The sequence below is a fragment of the Barbus barbus genome (genome assembly GCF_936440315.1).
Source record: "Barbus barbus genome assembly, chromosome: 32".
NCBI lineage: Eukaryota > Metazoa > Chordata > Actinopteri > Cypriniformes > Cyprinidae > Barbus > Barbus barbus.
This window is the reverse complement of record NC_136760.1, coordinates 19,621,033-19,640,497: the sequence shown is the minus strand read 5'-3', so window position 1 is coordinate 19,640,497 and position 19,465 is coordinate 19,621,033. Positions and strand designations below refer to the sequence as shown.

Here is a 19,465-nt window from a genome sequence, read left to right as displayed (position 1 = left end):
CTGTAAAAATTAGTATTTAATAATATTAATGATAATAATGATAATTATTATTATTCAAAATATTACATTTTATTAAAAAATTACAGACATTAAATAAATTAATACAAATTATAGAAATAAATAGAACGGCAATAAGACTACTGTTCTGTAAAAATCATTTGAAACAATTATTGTTAAAAAAAACGTAAATTTTTTTTTAAAATTTAAATTGTAAAAATCAAACTATTGTGTAAAAAAAAAGAATTTGTATTTAACAATAGTGTTTTTGCTATTATAATAATACATCTAATAATGGGTTAAGCTATATAATGGGTCGTAAAATACAAATATATCACATACATGACTTGTTTCTTTCAGGCATATCTTCTTGCACTAATGAGTCTGTCACAGTCTGTCAAACACGGATACATGTGTCTTTCTGTTCCTACTGTGCAAGAGGATGACAGTGGTATGGGTGACCAGAAACACCAATAAACACTTATACTCTTGCTCAGATACCTCTACAATTCAGAGTGGAATCATTGTAGAGTAACACAGTGCCAAGGCTTGTTGACTCTGGAGCCTGGGAGGAGAGCGTTTTGGGAAAGAGGTCATACCACCGGGTACATTTATCAGGCAGAGAACATGAAGGAAAGCACCCAGGGATTTCCAAGTGACTCAACAGGCAGACCTCCCACTTGTAACGGCCCCCTTATGGCACAGGGGCTTGTATTTCATGTAAAGTGCACCACGCAGTAATAACTACGTCAGACAATATGATCTGAAGCAGAGTTTTATTACTCAGCAGAGCTTATATACCATTTTCATCAAATCTTTTCCCTCAAAAAAGACAGAAAAAGGTGAGGTACACAGTAGGGGTATCAAAACCAGCTCTTCATTCTGTTTTAAAGTGACATACAGGTCTGTTTCTAGTAATCACACTCGTTATAGTCATATGTTTTGTGATACTATAAAAGCACAATGCTGTAATATGTCCTAGTTCTCTGTCATTAACCCTGCTAGTAACACAGGAAACTGCTGGGAATAATAGCCAACGGTGGCCCATAATACAACATGGGAACAGCATTATTCGGCAACAATATAAATGAACGACAGAGATATGACCCTGATATCGAGTCTACACCTGGCACAAATGCTATGGCTACAGCTCCGACAATCCCAAGTCAACACAGTGGCAGTATTGAAACACCTCTGATGCTGAAGATAGACTTTTTTTTGAGCAATGTTGCTTGGGCATGTTCCATTGAGAATGGGTAACAAATTTCTATCTGGATAGTTTAGATCGGTCATGGGCCCTGTGTCTCACCTGGTTGCCCGTTGACGGAAACATTGCTCAAAAAGTTGCCTTGTGTATCATCAGCCTGAGGCAGTCATTTCAAAGGCTTGCTTGCTTTATTCAAAATAAAACGCTGTTTAATATTCAGAAAAACCGAAGTCACAATAAACGGATTGTCTGTTTCAGTGGAAGCTGTTTCAGAGTGGGCCAATGTTTGTTATGGTCCCACATCTGACCTCTAGTGGCGACATTTAATAATCATTTTTTAAAATAATTGAAGGATAATTTTCAAAATTATAATAATAACAATCACCACCGCCTCTTCTGGCTATCAGACTAGTGTATTTTGGATAAAGAACTTATCTATTTCAGGTGCTGTTTTGGGCTTTGGTTGTGGTGAACATGCTTGCTACTTCACATCTAGGATGGTTTTTTTTAAGGGGGAGGGGAGGGGGGGGGAACGGACGAGGCGGCAGAGTTCTGGTGGGACAGGACGCCGATTTCAGTTTCTAATGCCTTCCAGAAGCTCTGCTCCGCAGGTGGAGGATCTTCAGTAGCTCTCACTTCCCGCTTTTAACGCACTTCAAAGGTCTCATTAGGTCCGCAGCAGCAGGGGGACTCCAGGGATCCCTACACCTCCACCACCTAACGGCCTTTTTAGAGGGAGATCCCTGCTGACAGCCCCCGGGTCCCCATCTAAAAAATTACAGTCCTGTTTTACAAGAGGGCCAGGAGGGAGGAGTATAAATCTCTCTGGTTCTGGAGGCAAGTTTAATGAGCGCAGGCACACCATCAGCTCCTCTTGCTCGTGTGTTCGGATCTAGGGGTCACCGCATTTTGTTCCTATTCAAACACTCACTCATTTAAAAGATAAAGAAATCTAGATTTGGGAAAATAAAAAGTGGTCTTTTTAAAGCAAAATAAAACTGTTTTTGTGCATGTAATTGGATGCAAAAAAAATAGGACTATCGCTCTAATACATCATATGAGTGATTGATAAATTAAAACATGCACAATCAGCTAGTTAAAAGAGCTTGGCTTTCTTCTTCATGTCGTTGCGCTTCCAAAGAGGAAGTCTGTCAAACTCATGGATCTCCATCCCAAAAATGTCAAAGAATGTCTCAGGAGCCAAGTGACGCTGTACATAAATAAGGAGAGAGAAGAATTATTAATTAGTCATCAGGCATGTGATCAGGTAAGAGCAAAAATGAACTTTCTCCCCCATTTGATATGACTATACAACAACAATTATTATTATTATGTTATTAAATGCAAATGTTCACAGTACAATAGTATATTGAAGTAATATATTTATTAGTTTATTTTCTATAATTTAAATAAAAATATTATTAAATAAGTGTGAGTATTTCACAAAACTAATACTATTATTAAATTATAATTTTACTGTACAGTAGTATTATTGCAACAGTAATGTTATATTGTTAATTATAAAATATTTGTCATTTAAATAACAACACTTTATTATTAATAATAAATGTTATATAAACAATATTTTTTATTATTTAATAAGTATGTGAGTTTTTAATAATACTATTTTTCTTATTTTTATCATTATATTTTACAGAACAATCAATGCATTTTGAATGTATTTTAAAACACAGTAATGTTCTTTCCTCAAATTTATGTAATTCACAGGGGTCATACTTGTCAGGTCGCAAAATACGGAAAATAAATGCACATCCCAATTTCCCTTCAGTGACACCAAAAGCAAAGGAAGTCCATTTTAAAATTCTTAATGGAGTATATTCTTCTAGAATTTTTTTTTGAGATGTCAATTTGGTCTTGATGTTAACAACTGTTCCTTTTGTGATATATCATACTGAAACTACAGAACATCTATTTTTATGATTGTAAATTTGCCTGTGCCTTTTGGGAAGATTTGCATTTGCAAGATTTAATAATACATTTTCTTGTTTTAACAAAGGAAAATATATTATTTGGTTTATTTTTGAAAGATGAAACATAATTTAGCGATTAACACTTGGGAAGTTATTTTTGCATAAGAACAGATTCCTGAAAATTCTTCCAAATTTCTACATATTTCTCAAAGAACTATGTCATTACTTTTTGTCACTGAAAGAATGAAGAAAAAGAATGCATTAAACCTCTGTAATTTAATAGAAAATATTAAATTTGCTGAAAAACCCTAGTAATTTATTTATTTATATAGTTAATGTTATGATATGATGCTTCTTTGTTGTCTGATTAAGAAATTTTGCATTCTGTACCAGGCCATTTGTGGTTGTAAAGTTCATTCATTCATTAAAAAAAAAAAAAAAATCTTCTTCAGTGAGTCTATCAGGTGCTATAAGTGCTATTTACCTCCAGTCTCGCCCTGTCCACATCCTTCGGGAGCTTAGTACGCCCTCTGTTGGTGACAGTGAGCATTTCATATGGGTACACCTTTACAAAAGGAGGGATTGTGTTGTTATGGAGAATGCTATGCGAGGCATATGCCAAACACAATGAATTGCTGAAAGCAAATGAACGAGGGAAAAATGCACGGTCATTACATTCTAACATGGCACACAAACACCAACTCTTGCCAAAATACAACACAACAGCACACGGTGCAAGTGAGAGAGTGAGTATGCAGGAGGAGGTCAGAGCATGCAGAGGAACAAACAGTAGGTGAGCCTTGTGTGTGAGAGAGTGTGAGCATGAACTGTATTTCCAAAGCAGAAAGTCTGTGTTTCTCAATATAGAAAAAATTGCTGGATAGAAGTAATACAATGCTTTAAGTTAAAAATTCAGTTAGCAACACATAATAAACTTGGGGGAATGGTTTAGCATGGAGAAGAACAAATCCTGGTTCCTGTACCATATTCATTTATATGGGGGAAAATAAATAAAATTCTCAAAAAACACTAAACGTTTCTGTGTTTTTGGCACAAGTAACAGCAACAGACATCACAATGAATATTTTAAATAAGTAAGTGAATAGCAAATGCAGTAAGTAAATGTCAGAAAATGTCTCACATCCACTGAAATGCAGATGAAAACAATATAAAATTAGCTTAAGCTTGTTTTATGGTCTTCGCTGGTCTCTCAACTCTGTGGGCTGGTTTTATTGAGGTTTTTAACTGGCTGACCTGATAAACCAGCAGAAACCCACAATCCAGTTTTTACTAGTTTTCCTTGTGTGTTTGCCTTTGTGAAATATTTCTTATAACTATTAATATTGAAAACAGTTTTGCTGCTTAATATTTTTGTAGAAACTGGGATATATATTTTTTCCCCCCAGCCTTCTTTTATAAACAGAATATTCAAAAGAACAGTGTTCATTTTAAATAGAAAAAATAAAATAAAAATAAAAACCTGTTGTGTAATTCATATTTAACTGTTGGATCAGCTAAAATCTAATGACCAATATTTAAATTGAATCAGTGTAGATTCATATAATCAGTCAGTGTCTTAGTAGTGCATATTATTATTTGTAATACAATATGCAAAATAATATTTGGTGCAGATATTATATTAAATTCTTGCTTCTGATATTCAATTGGTTAGAACATGTATCTATATATCTATAATGAATCTATAAATCTATTTATTTTCCCCACTGAAATGAAAGGGTAACTATGGGCACAGAGATTTGTTTTACCCCACAGCTGGCCTGGGCGTTTTTGCCAACTGTATCTACAGGAAGGAATTATAGTGCTGTTAATGCTAGCACTTCTACAAACAGAGTTTACAATCATGCTAGTTATTGTTTCTTACATTGCTGGGAAAGCCTATTAAGTTCTAATCTATTTAATCTAGCCAATAACTATTAGCCAGGGCCGACGCATGAATTTAAGTTCAGCCCTAGAGAATCAGGCTTCTGGGTAACAAAAGCAACCACTTTCACAAAATATTACCATATGTACCCATGAAGCCTCTTTAACGAGAACCAGGAGTTCAAAATGATTGAATGATCTCAAACTATGCACGGCTAGAACAGAGTATGTCATGTGATGACATCATTTCATAGCACTGGAAGATATACAATCTATGCTAGTCTTGTTCTTCCCACTGACCATCGCCTGTAAAGATGAGCCAAAAATCACAGTCCTGACTGAATAATCTTGGTTTTGGGAGGGGGGTGATTATTTATTGAACACAGAGGGGTATTTCAAGATGGAAGAGAGAAGAGAAACATAATTTCTGAAAATATTTGCGATACTTGCTTTATATTCCAACATATTAGGCATAGACATTCCCCTGTCCATTCTTGTAATGGAATCTTGGACATCTTGGGTGGGCTATAGAACAGAACACATACACGTGATGCAAATGATAAGAAAAGAAAGCAGAAACTGTTTTCAAGAATTCAGAACCTTGGGAAATAGTCTGGATCTAATTCCTAACAGCTATTGCTCTGTATCAAGTTCTCGGAAGGGAAGAGAATCCAGCCACTATCCATGTGACGTGTTCTCAGGGGTGGGGGAGTTTTTCAACATATCAAACCCTTGACTGTGCGCTTGTCTTTCTCCATGGCTCAAACTCAGACACAAGCATAGCAGTGAGGGCATGAGTGCCATTCCGGTTACATGTAGCATGATTTGATTTCCATATGTGCATGAGCGCTGATGCACATGCTCAGTAAATACTGCGAGTCAGTCACATACCTTGAAATCTGTGTAAATCAGAAAGAGAGAAATTCCCAAATGTTATTATATTATTAAATAGCTTTTTTTTCGGTTATTAGATGTATTTTCGGTGTTAGACGTATTGCAATTGACCTCTTTGTCCTCCACACACATCCCCATAACTGTTATACTGAGAGAGTTCTGTAGACTGGGGCTGGAAGCATAGACAAAAAAAGAAACTCATTAAAGATGCACTTTAGTTTATTTAGTTATACTGCCCTAATTTATTCCACATGCTCAAGAAGTCTCTTATGCTCAACAAGACTGCATTTATTTGATCAAATAAACAGTAAAAATTACAATTTCAAATAATTCGTTTTTATTTGAATATATTTATAAATAAATGTAACTGCTCAATTATTATTGATGCTTACGTATTACTAATAGTTTGTATTATTATCAATGTTGAAAACATGTTTTGCTGCTTAAACTTTTCATAAAAACGTGATATGTTTTTCAGCATTCTTTAATGAATAGAAAGTTCAATGAACAGCATTTATTTGAAATAGATTTTTTGGGCATATTATTCACGTCTTTACCATCACTTTTGATTAGTTTTTTAATTTAGTGCATCTTTGTTGAATAATAGTATTAATTTTCTTCTTTTTCTTTTTTAAATTGTACATACCCCAAACGTCTGAATATTAGTGCATCTATTTTTTTTTTTTAACAAAAAATATATACATAAAAAACAAGGGGCGAAAACTGTTTTCAACATTGATAATTAATACAGTTTTGCATGCATTTATTAAATATAGGTAAATAACAGGTGAATGGCTGAGACTTACCCTTTGCAGGCCATTCCGTCCATATCCAGGCAGAGATGATGTTTTAATGGTTTGGGAGTCTACAGCAGAGGATAGCATAATTTTGTCTACTAATACCAGAATAAAGCTATATTTGTTGTGGTTGCTTTGAAAGTATGTGGCATTATACCTGTGGTACAGTTAGCATATTGGGAGTCAAAGCGCTGGGCGGCCACACTTCGTACGTATCTCTCTCTGTTCATCTCCTTTTCCATCTCCTCCCTCAGAATGAGCTTCCCAAGTCCAGACTGGATCTGCAGTTAAACACAAGCATGTGATTACTAAAAGTGCAAACACATAGAGGTGAATTCATTCCACTTTAGCAAGCTCATTAGCCTGCATTTATTAGCCTTAGAACACAGCCATATCACCCTGCAACCCAAGACTGGTTGCCCACTGAAGCTAAGCAGGGTTGAGCCTGGTCAGTACCTGGATGGGAGACCTCCTGGGAAAACTAGGTTGCTGTTGGAAGAGGTGTTAGTGAGGCCAGCAGGGGGTGCTCACCCTGTGGTCTGTGTGGGTCCTAACACCCCAGTATAGTGACGGGGACACTATACTATAAAAAGCACCGTCCTTCGGATGAGACGTTAAACCGAGGTCCTGACTCTCTGTGGTCACTAAAAATTCCATGGCACTTCTCATAAAGAGTAGGGGTGTAACCCTGGTATCCTGGCCAAATTCCCTCCACTGGCCCTTATCAATCATGGCCTCCTAGTAATCCCCATCCATTTTGATTGGCTCTATCACACTCTCCTCTCCACCTGTAACTGGTGTGTGGTGAGTGCACTGGCGCCGTTGTACTGTGGCTGCCGTCGCATCATCCAAGTGGATGCTGCACACTGGTGGTGGTTGAGGAGAGACCCCCACATGATTGTAAAGCGCTTTGGGTGTATGGCAATGCACTATATAAATGCATCATTCATTCATTCATTCATTCATTAGTCACTCAGTTAAATGCAGAGCACAAATTCTGAGTATGGGACACCTTATTTGGTCACACGTCACTTCACTTTAAACACCCCCCAGTCACTGTGCAAATATGCAAATTAGGTGCATCTGCATAATACTTTTAGTGACTTTGGTAATAAAACAATGCAGAAAGGGTGTGTAAATAATTGCATTGCAGCCCAATTTGGCACATATGTGACCCTGGAGCACAAAATCAGTCTTAAGTCACTGGGGTATATTTGTAGCAATAGCCAAAAATACATTGTATGGGTCAAAATTATAAATTTTTCTTTTAAGTAAAGATCATGTTCCATTAAGATATTTTGTAAATTTCCTACTGTAAATATATAAAACTTAATTTTTGATTAGTAATATGCATTACTAAGAACTTTGTTTGGACATCAATGGGAAGCTTGTGTATTCAGCTTTCAGATTATACGTGAATCTTTCATACACGCTTGACCTTGCTGAGATGTTCTTCCTGAAGCTGTCTGCGTTTCAGTTGCTCTTCCTCTTCTTCCTCCCGTGACCGACTCCTCCCATCTGACCCTGCCCATCCATGACCAAAAAGATTTTCAAATAAAATAAGAAAGAAATAGGAAAAAAATATTGAGATGATTGCAACATTGTCATGTCGTTGTACCCTTTTTTGTCCTGTAACAGAACCTCAGAGTTCAGTTGTACACATGGACAACAATCGAACAAATGTGACAGTGAGTTAAATAATATAAAAACAAATAATAAAAGTAAAAACATGATCAGATTGAGTGGTGAAATAATTTTTGATTGAAAATGTATTTGATTTATTAACATTGGCAAATCTATGTCCCTGTAAAGCTATCTATAGCATCCTAAAAATGTTCTTCAGATTTACTGCCACTACAACTGGCTTTAGGACCGATCAGATGGGAACATCAGGCCAAATTTACCACCAGCAATCCAAGAGTTCTCAATCCACCGAGCATCGTTTGAATTCACAGATGGCTTCCATTAGTTTTTGGTAACTGCCAGCAGCAGGAGCGTACCTAAAGCAGCAAGGGATGGAGGACACGGCCAGAAGTTGGTCTCGATCTTTGGTGTTTCGTCCGGCCGAGGGGCGTGAGCAGCGGGGAACTTGGATGATTTGATGATGTCATCAGCAGACTTGCTTTGGGCTGCCAGTGCAGCTGAATCTGAATCGGTATTTTGAGGGGAACTGGACTATCAGTGACAGACTCTCGTAGGCTGGCAATAAGTGTAGTGCAGGCCATTCAGTTCAAAGCATTTAAGGATTTTTATGTGTAAAACAATCAGTTAAATAAGCATAATGCAATTAATCCATTTTTAATTTGTGGCTTTTTTTGGAGTAAAACACCAGTAGGGTGTATTCAGAGATGGTATCAAAAACTTTGAATGTCAATGGCCAGTACTGCATGTAGTACAGGATGGTATAAAGTGGACAGAGCACACATGCTACTGCAAATGTATAGATTTTTATAATATTAAGCAAGCAGAACATTTTGATATATGAACTATATTTTGAAACCGGTAAACACAACTGTTCAAAAGGTACCATTCAGTTTACTGAAACTAGCCTGATGTGTAGATTCACAGAGTATGCAAAATAGAGACCAAAGCAGAGTCATCTGAGGTGTCATTGAATTTGTTATGGGATTTTGCAGGCTATAACTTCATGCAATTAGAAGGCAGAATCAAAGTTTTATGGCAATTAGTAAAGAAGTAAGGATTTTAGTTTCCTGTTGGTTGCGAGGAAGCGATTAAAGAAATAGAAAGAGTCTCAAAGATGAAAGTTTATGATGTCAAATGGTACTTACATGTGAACATAGGATGTGATCATAGCATCATAATCACAAATTAATGGATGGATGGAATCAACACACATAAACAAACATATAAATATAAATAATACAAATAATTGTCACAAATCATGCTTGCGCACAAACCATAATGACAGGCACCAAAAAACTGATAGATAGATGGATAGATAGATAGATGGATGGATGGATGGATGGATGGATGGATGGATGGATGGATGGATGGATGGTTAAATGGATAGATGTATAGTTAGATGTATAGATAGATAGAACAAACATATAAATAAAAAAATAATTGTCACAAATCATGCTTGCGCACAAACCATAATGACAGGCACCAAAAAACTAGATAGATAGATAGATAGATAGATAGATAGATAGATAGATAGATAGATAGATAGATAGATAGATAGATAGAATAAGCTAAAAATTTGAAGCAACCATACCATGCTGTTTGTAGATTGGTGGTTTTCTATACATGTTAATGCCTTGGTCTGTGAATTAGAAAATAAAGATCTAGTTTTAACAACACATTTTTAATACCACCTAAGTTACAAATCGTATCAGTTATGATCATGATTTGGGGAAATGCGATGCAAATACAGGATGACCAAAATTTCTGAATTATTTGTGACAGTATATGTACTCAGCATAAGAGAAAAACAAAATCTACCATCAAAACAATAAATAAGAAAAAGCATAGATGCATTATACAGGGGATTAAAATGAAAGAATGGAGGGAGAGAGACTCTCTAGAGAAGAAAAACAGGGAGATGATAGCTCCTACCTGGGATGTGGAAATGTTTAGGGGTCAGAGAGAGGGTCGGGGTGGCCGGCCGAGAGGAAAGGGGAGAACTCCGGCCACTGGATGGCTCAGTGCCTCCAAACAAGAAGAGCAGAATAAGCGGGAGAAAGAAACAAACATAAAAGAAAGAAAGAATAAAAGAAGGAAAAAAGAGAGAATAATGCCCGGAATAAATCTTCACTGACGGAAAAATGGACGAACAGAAAAGGGATCCAACAGAGAGGTGACAGAGAGACGGACTGGACCGTGTGGGTCGGCCCCACAAAGAGAACAGATGTTGAAGGACATACAGATTGGAAAAAGAGGAACGCCTCAGGAAAGCAGCATGCAAATACTTCACAGTCACGAACACGGTAACATTCACCACCACAATAAAAGATATATGTAAAATTCCCATTGTTGGAAAGCCGTTGTGTCTGATGGAAATATGACTGAATATCCTTTTAAAAGGTTACTTTTTGGCTGTCAGGAAACAAATGTAAGCATGCAACATGTACATGTTCCAAAAACTAGTGGACTGCCTACATAGACAGCATTTCAAGGCATCACATGCGCTCCCCTGCTGTTACAAAAGCATCTATGTTGTCTCCTAAAATATACTCTGTTTGGAAACATTGCACACATCCCAAATGGAGCGAGAAAGCCCATCGTTTTTTGGTAATTTTGAGAACATTTCTTTACAGTTTTATGATATTCAATTATCTATTTTCATGGCAAACATGTATATATCCCCCAAATTATAATAGCAATTATATAATAATTATATAATGCAAATAATAATAATGAAAAATGATTTGGTTATTTTGGGGATATGCTTGATTGTCAAAATTTATATAAAAGACAGACTTGAAAATATATGATATAACCATAATTATTGGTTATGCAGTGTTTTAAAATACAAGTTTCATTTAATTTAGGATGCCATTTAGGTAGCTGCCTAGGCAGTAAACAGCAAGGCAGCTCACTATGTGTTGGAACAGAGTTATTAGTATAAGAGTATTAGTAATGTCACAGTGACTTGGTTAAAAGTTGGTTAATGGACTGTCATATAACTTGTTGGTTGATTAACTGTCAAATAAACCAAATTCTGAATGGTCAAAACACAGGAGCAGCATGCTTCTGAACTGCCACAGGCACCAAATTGCTCTACACAGAGTCAACAACAGCCATGAAGCCAAGACATACCTATGCAGAAAGAATCTGTGGAGAGGACAGAGGGACATTACACACATGAGCATGTGATTAGTAAACTATGCATTAGCAACTTGCATTAGATGTGCTTCAGTTGGATTTACAGATCAAACGCAGCCCTTGACCTCATAAGAGTGCCATTCAAGCGTTTCAACTCCAGGACTTGTGAATTTCTCAAACAGAGCTGCCAAAAGCACAGCTTTACAAGGTAAAAAGTCACAGTGAAGACATTTCAGCAGGCCTGAATCAGAGGAGGAGGGTGGATTTGCATCTACGGAACGATATTGACACTGAGAATGAGGCGAAGAGGTCGGGCACCGGGGAGTGGAGAGGCCTTACCTTTGTTATGGGGGAGTAAGTGATGTCGGAAAGGAGAGGTAGGGCGCGTGTCGTTGGAGCGCAAAGAGGAGCAGAGCTTCAGCATTCCTGCCGGCCGCTCAGAGAAGAGGAAGAGGAACAGAGGAGGAGGATGAAGGAAAAAAGAGGATGGAAGGAGCACATGTGAGCAGAAGAGGGAGGCAGGTTACAAGCTCAGGAGGAAACGGAAAGCAAGAAAAGGCAATGTTAAAAGCGGCCAAAATGCTGTAAGGAGATCTTGCTCATCCATACACTCCACTGGAATCCTATGAAGGGAGGATTTGGATCATTTCATTTGACTCACCTGGTCTGTGAAAGTGCTGAGGCGACTTGGACAGAGGGGGTATGTAGTTATGGCGGTGGTAGACCGGAGAACCGATGGAGCCCTGACTGGTGGATCTCTGCATGATCCGCTCCCTCATGTCATAACAACCCTATCATACACATGCACACATAACATTACAAATGGGAAGGTTCAAAACACATTCACATTACTAAATGCATTAAAGCGACAGTCCACCCAGAAATGAAAATTCTGTTATTTACTCTGTTTTTTACGATATTTTGAATAATGGTGGTGGGTGACCAAACAGTTTTAGTCTCCATTATATATTTAGACCAACTTAGGGAACTAAACTTAAACTGTTTGGTTACCAACATTCCTCAAAATATCTTTGTGTTCCACAGAAGAAAGAATGAGGTTGGCTAAATCATGACAGAATTTCCAGTCCTGTCAGGACTATCCTTTCAAGACATGGTTTAATGGACATATACTATTGGCTCTATAAAGAAGACTAAGCATTGTAAACAGCCTCTAACCTCAGCGGATGGGGTGGGAGACAATGTCCTTGGCGACTGAAACAGAACAGGAATAAAAAAAGCTCTAAGTATGGATCAGAATCAGTACTAAAAGGTAGACAGGAGACTGTATGTGATAGAGCTGGTTAGAACAGCAAATAATACGATTGGGAAAAGGAAGGATCATGCCACTGCGGTATATGCTTTTAAGTCTCAGGAATGTGTGAATTTGTATATTAAGGTAGGTTGTTTGATGAGTGAATATCACAAAATTGTTCAACTTTATGTTAAAAGCACAAAATAAGATTTGTTTATGTTTCTGGAAAAAAAGTTTGCATTTATTTGACCAAAAGTACAATAAAAACAGTAATATCGAAAAATTTTATTACAATTTAAAATCACCATTTTCTATTTTAGTCAATTTATTCCTGTGATGCAATGCTGAATTTTCAACAGCCATTACTCCAGTCTTCAGTGTCACATGATCCTTCAGAAATCATTCTAATATTCTGATTTAGTGCTGAAGCACAGAAACATTTCATATTACTAGTGCTGTAAAAAGTTTAATATTTTTTATGGAAATTGTGATCCTTTTTCTTGTTCAGGATTCTTTGATGAATAGAAAGTTTAAAAGGACAGCATTTATTTGAAATAATTTTTTGTAACAATGTAGAAGCCTGTAACTTTTGATTGACATTTATGCATTTAGCAGACGCTTTTATCCAAAGCGACTTACATTGCATTGAAGTTACAGTTTTTACATTTTATCAGCTCTGATAAAATTGAATGCATTGAAAATTGAAGCTTGCATCCTTGCTGTATAAAAGTAAAATGATTGATTTTATCTGACCCCAAACTTTTGAGTAAAAAAAATAATTAAAGAAATAAATACAAAACAATCCAAAAAAAATCTTAAGATTAGTTTTGTGTGTGTATTTGTGAGATTCACTCAGCTGTAGCTGGGACAAAGACAGACAGACATTACAAACATGAACACACTCCAGCATGACACTTTTGAGTATTTGCCATTAATTAAACAGAGGACTTCTTCCAGTGCTCAAGAGTCAGCTGAAGCTTAGTGCCATCTTCATGATGAGCACATTTAAGAGAGAGAAAACTGTGGCAGGGTTCAGAGGGAGGTCACTGACAACTTACTGTTTCTGCGGACAGTGAGGAGGGGTCTTGTGGCAGGGTCTGGGAATGTGGACACAGAATTAAAATCACTAAAAATAACATTATGTTATGCGTCATGGAAACAGCTGTGTTTTCTGTGACCCAACATGCATTGGATGATGTTTTAAATTAAATGAATGTAATGAAGGTGAAGGAAGAATCGCAAAAAAGCGCTTACAGTGTTTGTTTTGAATGTTAGATGCTGTCTCATGTTATGCTAAAGATGTGATACAAATCAGCTTTAGGCTATGTTTTCTGGGAAAATGAATCTACGCCATTGCCATGGCACATGTAGAAGCTTGAAAGATTCTTCAGTTTTCCACTGGGTTCTTAAGTACACACTTAAAGTTGCTGTCACTAGCAAACTATATAAAGTACTTACAGAGTGAATATTCAGATGAGAGTTCAGATAGCAGCCAATGAGATGAGAGAAACTGGGTTTAAGAGCCATTAAATGTGCATGCTTATTTGATTAGGTAAGGGTTTGTAAATGAATATGTTAGTTGTGTTCCTATTAGTTTGGGTGGTGAGCCACAAACCAATTGTTATGTCAGCAGCCTTATTTCTATCCTGCTTACACTTACTGTGGCTCTGCCTCTGGGAGGGCTGCCACCTGAGGCTTTGACAGGCTGTAGGGGAGGAAAGGGGTTGAGTCTGGTTACTCTGTGAACTTGTCGGTGACTAAATAATATGGTATGCATTAAAGGAATATTCTTGGTCATTTTCAACTTGATTAGAACAGACAATAATTCTGTTAACTGTAATACACTTACAATAGAAGTCTATTTGGTTACTACTCTCTTTCAAAAGTATAACTTCCAAGTGTTGACATAAAACTGATGCGATAAAATCACTTACATACCCTTTCAGTGCAGTTATATCTGCTATAACATCATAAAATCATGTCATGAATGGCTAAAAAGTAAAAAGTAAACCCATATACTTTTGCTTAATCAGTATTTTTGTCTTGTTTTCCAATGGAAATATCTATACACCATTCAAATAAAATTTGGGGTAAGTATTTATTTTTGTATTTTGTTGTTCAGCATCGATGCATTATATTGATCAAATGCGCCAGTTTTTTCTTTATTACAAAAAATTCAAATAAATACTGTTTTTTTTTACATTTTAAATGTTAAATTTTATTAAAAATGTTTCACAGTTGCCTACAAAAATATTAAGAAGCACAACTGTTTCCTATGATTTTAATGATTTCTACTGGAGTAATGGCTGCTGAAAATGTTAAATTTATTATTTTAAAATATATTCAAACAATGTATTAATACATTATAACAGAAAACAGTTAATTGAAAATGCTATAATATTTCACAATATTGCTACTTTTAATGATTTTATGATCAAATCAGTGTAGCCCTTGTGAGAATTTTCTTTGAAATGGTATAATATATGGTATAATGTAATTGCTGTTGGTAATTGTTGGTAATGCATAATCAAAGTTTCCAACACTTAAAAAGTAGTCCCTCCTGATGATTTAGACAACTTTATAGCACTGAGAAAAAACAAACAAACAAACAAAAAAAAGGCATTTCTACTCAATAATCAATGTAAGTGCAAACAAAAATGTGAGCTTCACATTTCTATTTATAACCCCCCAGACCATTGCTTGATAGACTTCAATTGTAAGTAACTGTTTGTTTATACACAGTCAAGGACAAGTCTAAATTACTGCCTTTGGCAATCAGCCACAGAGGCAGATGAAAACCCCCAAGAAATATCCTTTTAACACGCATCTCCATCACAGATTGTCTGAGGTTTTGATTCTAGTCACCAGGTGGCACTGTGACACTGCACAGAGAAGGCGCACAGGCGTTTTCAGGTACAGCAGAACAATGTTTAATAGACAAAGGGAACCCAAGAGCAGTCACAGAGAATAAAAAACACATTTCTCATACATTCTTTTCATGCATAGACATACAGCTAACATGTTGACAGGAATACATGCAATGTACATGATCACATACAGAGAAATGAGCAAATAAACGCACTTGCTCACATCTGCTCTGTCTGCGGCCTGAGAGCCTCAACCAATAGTGTTTTTTGGAACACTAATGGGATTATGGGGTCAGAGAGCTATTATGGTTACTGTGACAGAGTACGGACCTGGGGATCGGATGGTATTATCACAAAGATGGAGCTTTGGAAGGGTTGGGTCGTTTATATAGGGGTAGTCTGGTAGCATCTAGGTGGCCAAAGTGGCCAAAACCCATGTGCCGGTTATAATGGAGACTAGACCAGTGGTTTATTGTTTATAACTTAACTTCTGGAATCACAAAATGAATTATGGTTAATTAATCTGATGTACTTATTTAAAACATTAATTTAATATATCAATAAAAATTAAAAAATATATATTTTTTTGCATAATTGTGAAATTACTATTGTTTTTATTGAACAATATACAGTTCTGAAATATAGAACATAACTTCTGGAATCACAAAATGAATTGTAATTAATTAATTTAATATAACAATAAAAAAATTAATGAAATTTCACATTTTTATATTTATTTTCCATCTATAAATATAATTTTTTATTAAACAACATGCCTAATGAGCATTAATTCTGATTCTGATTAATTCTGAATCTTAGTTAATTCATTTAATTAACCATGTGAATTAATTTAATATATCAATAAAAAGTTCAGCAACTCTGTCATAATTACTGTTGAAATACTAAAGATGGCTTAGTGTGTATGAAGTGGGCCTTCAAATATTGTGTTGGGCAGTGGAGGCCCTAAGATTAAAAAGGATTAGAACCACTAGACTAGATGGTTGGTTGAGAACCACTAACCAGATCTCCAAATTGACATACAAGGATGTTAAATGTATAGAGTATGGCTGTTCACATAATTGTAGGCAGGTGCACTGTCTGATTTGAGGTAAAAGAGCTAAAGTTAGCTTTTTATGAAAGCCACACCTAGTCCAAAAAATGAGAATAAATAAATATATAAGTATAAATCTGCGACACCATAATGCCTACACAGCCATACAGTGGCTATATATATCATATTAGGTCATAATAGCACATTGTCTGTTTATTAGAAAGACAGTAAATGTTTACAATTCGGGTTACCTCTCCAGGACTGTGCCTTCCTTGTCTTTCCAGGGTGGAGGAGGTGGAATGGAGAGACTCATAGGATATCATATCTGGACGTTCTATATCATAAATGGCCTTGACTCTGGGGATGGCTGCTAGGTCCTTGTAATCAATAATCTCATTGTCTACTTTTGCCTGGAGGAAGGAGAGGATGAGGGACACAGGGGAGGTAGGGGGACACATAGGTGGAGAAACACAGGGAGAAAAGGTGTTGATGAGGAAGAGGTCAGGGCACAGGTCATCCACATCACATCCAACCAAAGCTACAGCCGTCACATAGGTCATCACACAGGGTGAATGTACACTTACTTGGAAAGATGAGCGATTGTTTTTGGAGGCATGCTTATGAGAAATGCTACCTGGCTTAACATTTGCTTAACAGTGTTATTGTAAATGATTCTCTAAATTCGGTTACATGCTGAAATGATGCTACGGATATCAAATACAAGGCGAAGGCAAAGAGTGGAGAGAAGGTGAAGCAAACTCCTGTGCTTTTCCTGCATGTTTTTTTACATTGACCCTGGAGTGTACCAGCATCAGAATCCATTGTGGACTGAGTGGTGATATCTGACAGACTCGGGAAACGATTGGGGGCGCCGATGAGTGGGACTCACATAGATGGTATGACCTGGAGATCCAGGGATGCTCGAGCCAGGTCTCGAACAGATACTCTCAGACGATGACCTTGTGGGCTGCGGGAAAATGAGATGTTGTGTTAGCAATAAGCTGACAATAATGCACACACTCATAGATGCCAGTGGGAAGCTTAAGGGGGTAGCTGAGCTAAAAATGAACATTTTGTCAACAGTTACTTATTCTCGTCATTTCAAATCTATATGACTTTTGTTTTTCAAAAGAATAGAAAAGGAGAAGGTTTAAAGAATGTTCACGCTGCTCTTTTTCATTAAATTGAAGTGTACGGAAACTGGGCCTTTCAAGCTACAAAAGAGGAAAATAAATGCATCATAAAGTAAATCATGCACTGCATTCAAGTTTTCCAAAGCCATAGAATAGGGTTTTTTTTTTTTTGCAGAACATACTGAAATTTAAGATGTTATCTGAATGTCTTAATGTTTTTGGATGCTTAATTGCATGATGTTTGCAATTATAGTTTAAATGTACTTATCTTTACATGTAATTTCATAATTACTTCTAATTTCTTACATAGTTTCTTGCATATTTAAAAAGTACTTCTGAATTTACAAATTTGTAATGATGAATTTGCAATTTAGTACATTTTAAAATATATTAACTTTAAATGTAATATCAAGTGTGCTTTTTAAAGCCAGATCAAATATTATAAAAAGGTAATGATTTAAAAATGCACTTTTGGGATATGAAGTACATTAAGCCTAGCTAAGCACACTTTTTCATAAGGGAAGTCGTACAGGTTTTAAAGACATGAGGATGCATGACGAGAGTAAATGATGACAAAATAAAATTTTTGGGGCGAAGGAGGCATATTCTTAGGCTTTCATTCAGCACAAATTAGAAAGCCACAGGGTTTCCAGTTCCTATTGCCTAATACTCCCATGCAAGCCTTCCCAAGATGCATTCTCTTTCATATCATACAATATGTAGCCAGTGCAGCCAATCCCTCAGATATGACTCTTGGTCAAACGTCACCAAAAACACCCGAATTGCATGACTTTAAGAAGAATATTCTGAATGAGAGGCCATTTCTGTTAGCTACATGGTGAGCTCATATCTGAGATGGTTCTGCATGAAGAGTCAAAGAGGCGTCATTCCTGTAATGGTGAATGGAGCACTGTAAGGGCTTGAGCCACATGCCTGCAGCGGTGAAAAGCGTAATGGTTCACACAAAGGCTGTTATGGGGAAGTTGGCGAGGGGGGAAAGACCTCTGCTGGTGGGTGACTGCAAAGGCAAGAGTCGCAAAACACACTCAGGGTTCCTCAATCTGCTGCCAGAAGCAGAATACAGTACCTGCCTTTCTGACTGGTGCAGAGATGTTACTGAGGGTGGAAGGGGCTGTGAAGGAAAACGCATCAGAGGATATGACATCACACTCAACAAAACACTTGAATCATCCACCTTAGCCAGCGGTCATCTAACTCAAGCACTACATCCATAGTCACCTACTCGCAGCCTTGCTCGCTATCTTATGCATGCAGGCAGATCCTGATTTTGTGGGACAAAAGGTTATTTATTTTGTGAATTTAGAAACATTTCTATGGGGATTATGACCTAATTTGCAGGAGGAGAGAGCAAGCATATTCAGTCTTGCTGTGGGGGATATAAGTTAACTACAATGAAGCTAAAAAAAAACACACAGCACTTCAGTCTTGCTTCGAAGTAAAGCAGGAGTGTCTGAGAAAGTTGAGTTAGCCGGAAGCATTGCAGCTTGGAGGGAGTGCAGAGCAGAAGACTGCAAACCTCACGACTGCCCAGGGGACGCCGGCCCAGCCGAGAGCCATCTGGGCCCCGGCTCTGAATCTGAGACTGGGGGTAAAAGATATCAAACGGACTGGGTTTTCCTTTAGGATGTTGCCAAGCTGCCTAAGGAGGA

General features: G+C 36.9%; 1 protein-coding gene across 5 annotated transcripts in view; it reads right to left on the bottom strand.

Moving 5' to 3' along the window:
- Positions 1–754: 754 nt before the first annotated feature.
- Positions 755–19,465, bottom strand: part of LOC306852028 (actin-binding LIM protein 1-like) — a 76,141-nt gene continuing 57,430 nt past the window's right edge. The window contains exons 9-26 of one of the 5 annotated variants that reach the window (XM_079388615.1): positions 19,333–19,455; positions 18,883–18,927; positions 17,552–17,629; positions 16,914–17,072; positions 14,405–14,449; positions 13,803–13,841; positions 12,669–12,704; positions 12,154–12,283; positions 10,284–10,376; positions 9,943–9,990; positions 8,708–8,848; positions 8,146–8,231; positions 6,865–6,988; positions 6,717–6,775; positions 6,008–6,082; positions 5,467–5,541; positions 3,620–3,700; positions 755–2,414 (exon numbers count right to left, since the gene is read on the bottom strand). In XM_079388615.1, coding sequence (XP_079244741.1) covers positions 2,301–2,414; positions 3,620–3,700; positions 5,467–5,541; positions 6,008–6,082; positions 6,717–6,775; positions 6,865–6,988; positions 8,146–8,231; positions 8,708–8,848; positions 9,943–9,990; positions 10,284–10,376; positions 12,154–12,283; positions 12,669–12,704; positions 13,803–13,841; positions 14,405–14,449; positions 16,914–17,072; positions 17,552–17,629; positions 18,883–18,927; positions 19,333–19,455 — 1,551 coding nt within the window. In that variant the 3' untranslated portion in view covers positions 755–2,300. Of the gene's footprint in view, positions 2,415–3,619; positions 3,701–5,466; positions 5,542–6,007; positions 6,083–6,716; positions 6,776–6,864; positions 6,989–8,145; positions 8,232–8,707; positions 8,855–9,942; positions 9,991–10,283; positions 10,377–12,153; positions 12,284–12,668; positions 12,705–13,802; positions 13,842–14,404; positions 14,450–16,913; positions 17,073–17,551; positions 17,630–18,882; positions 18,928–19,332; positions 19,456–19,465 lie in introns of all 5 variants that reach the window. The other 4 variants (XM_079388614.1, XM_079388616.1, XM_079388617.1 and 1 more) reach the window with 4 other exon arrangements.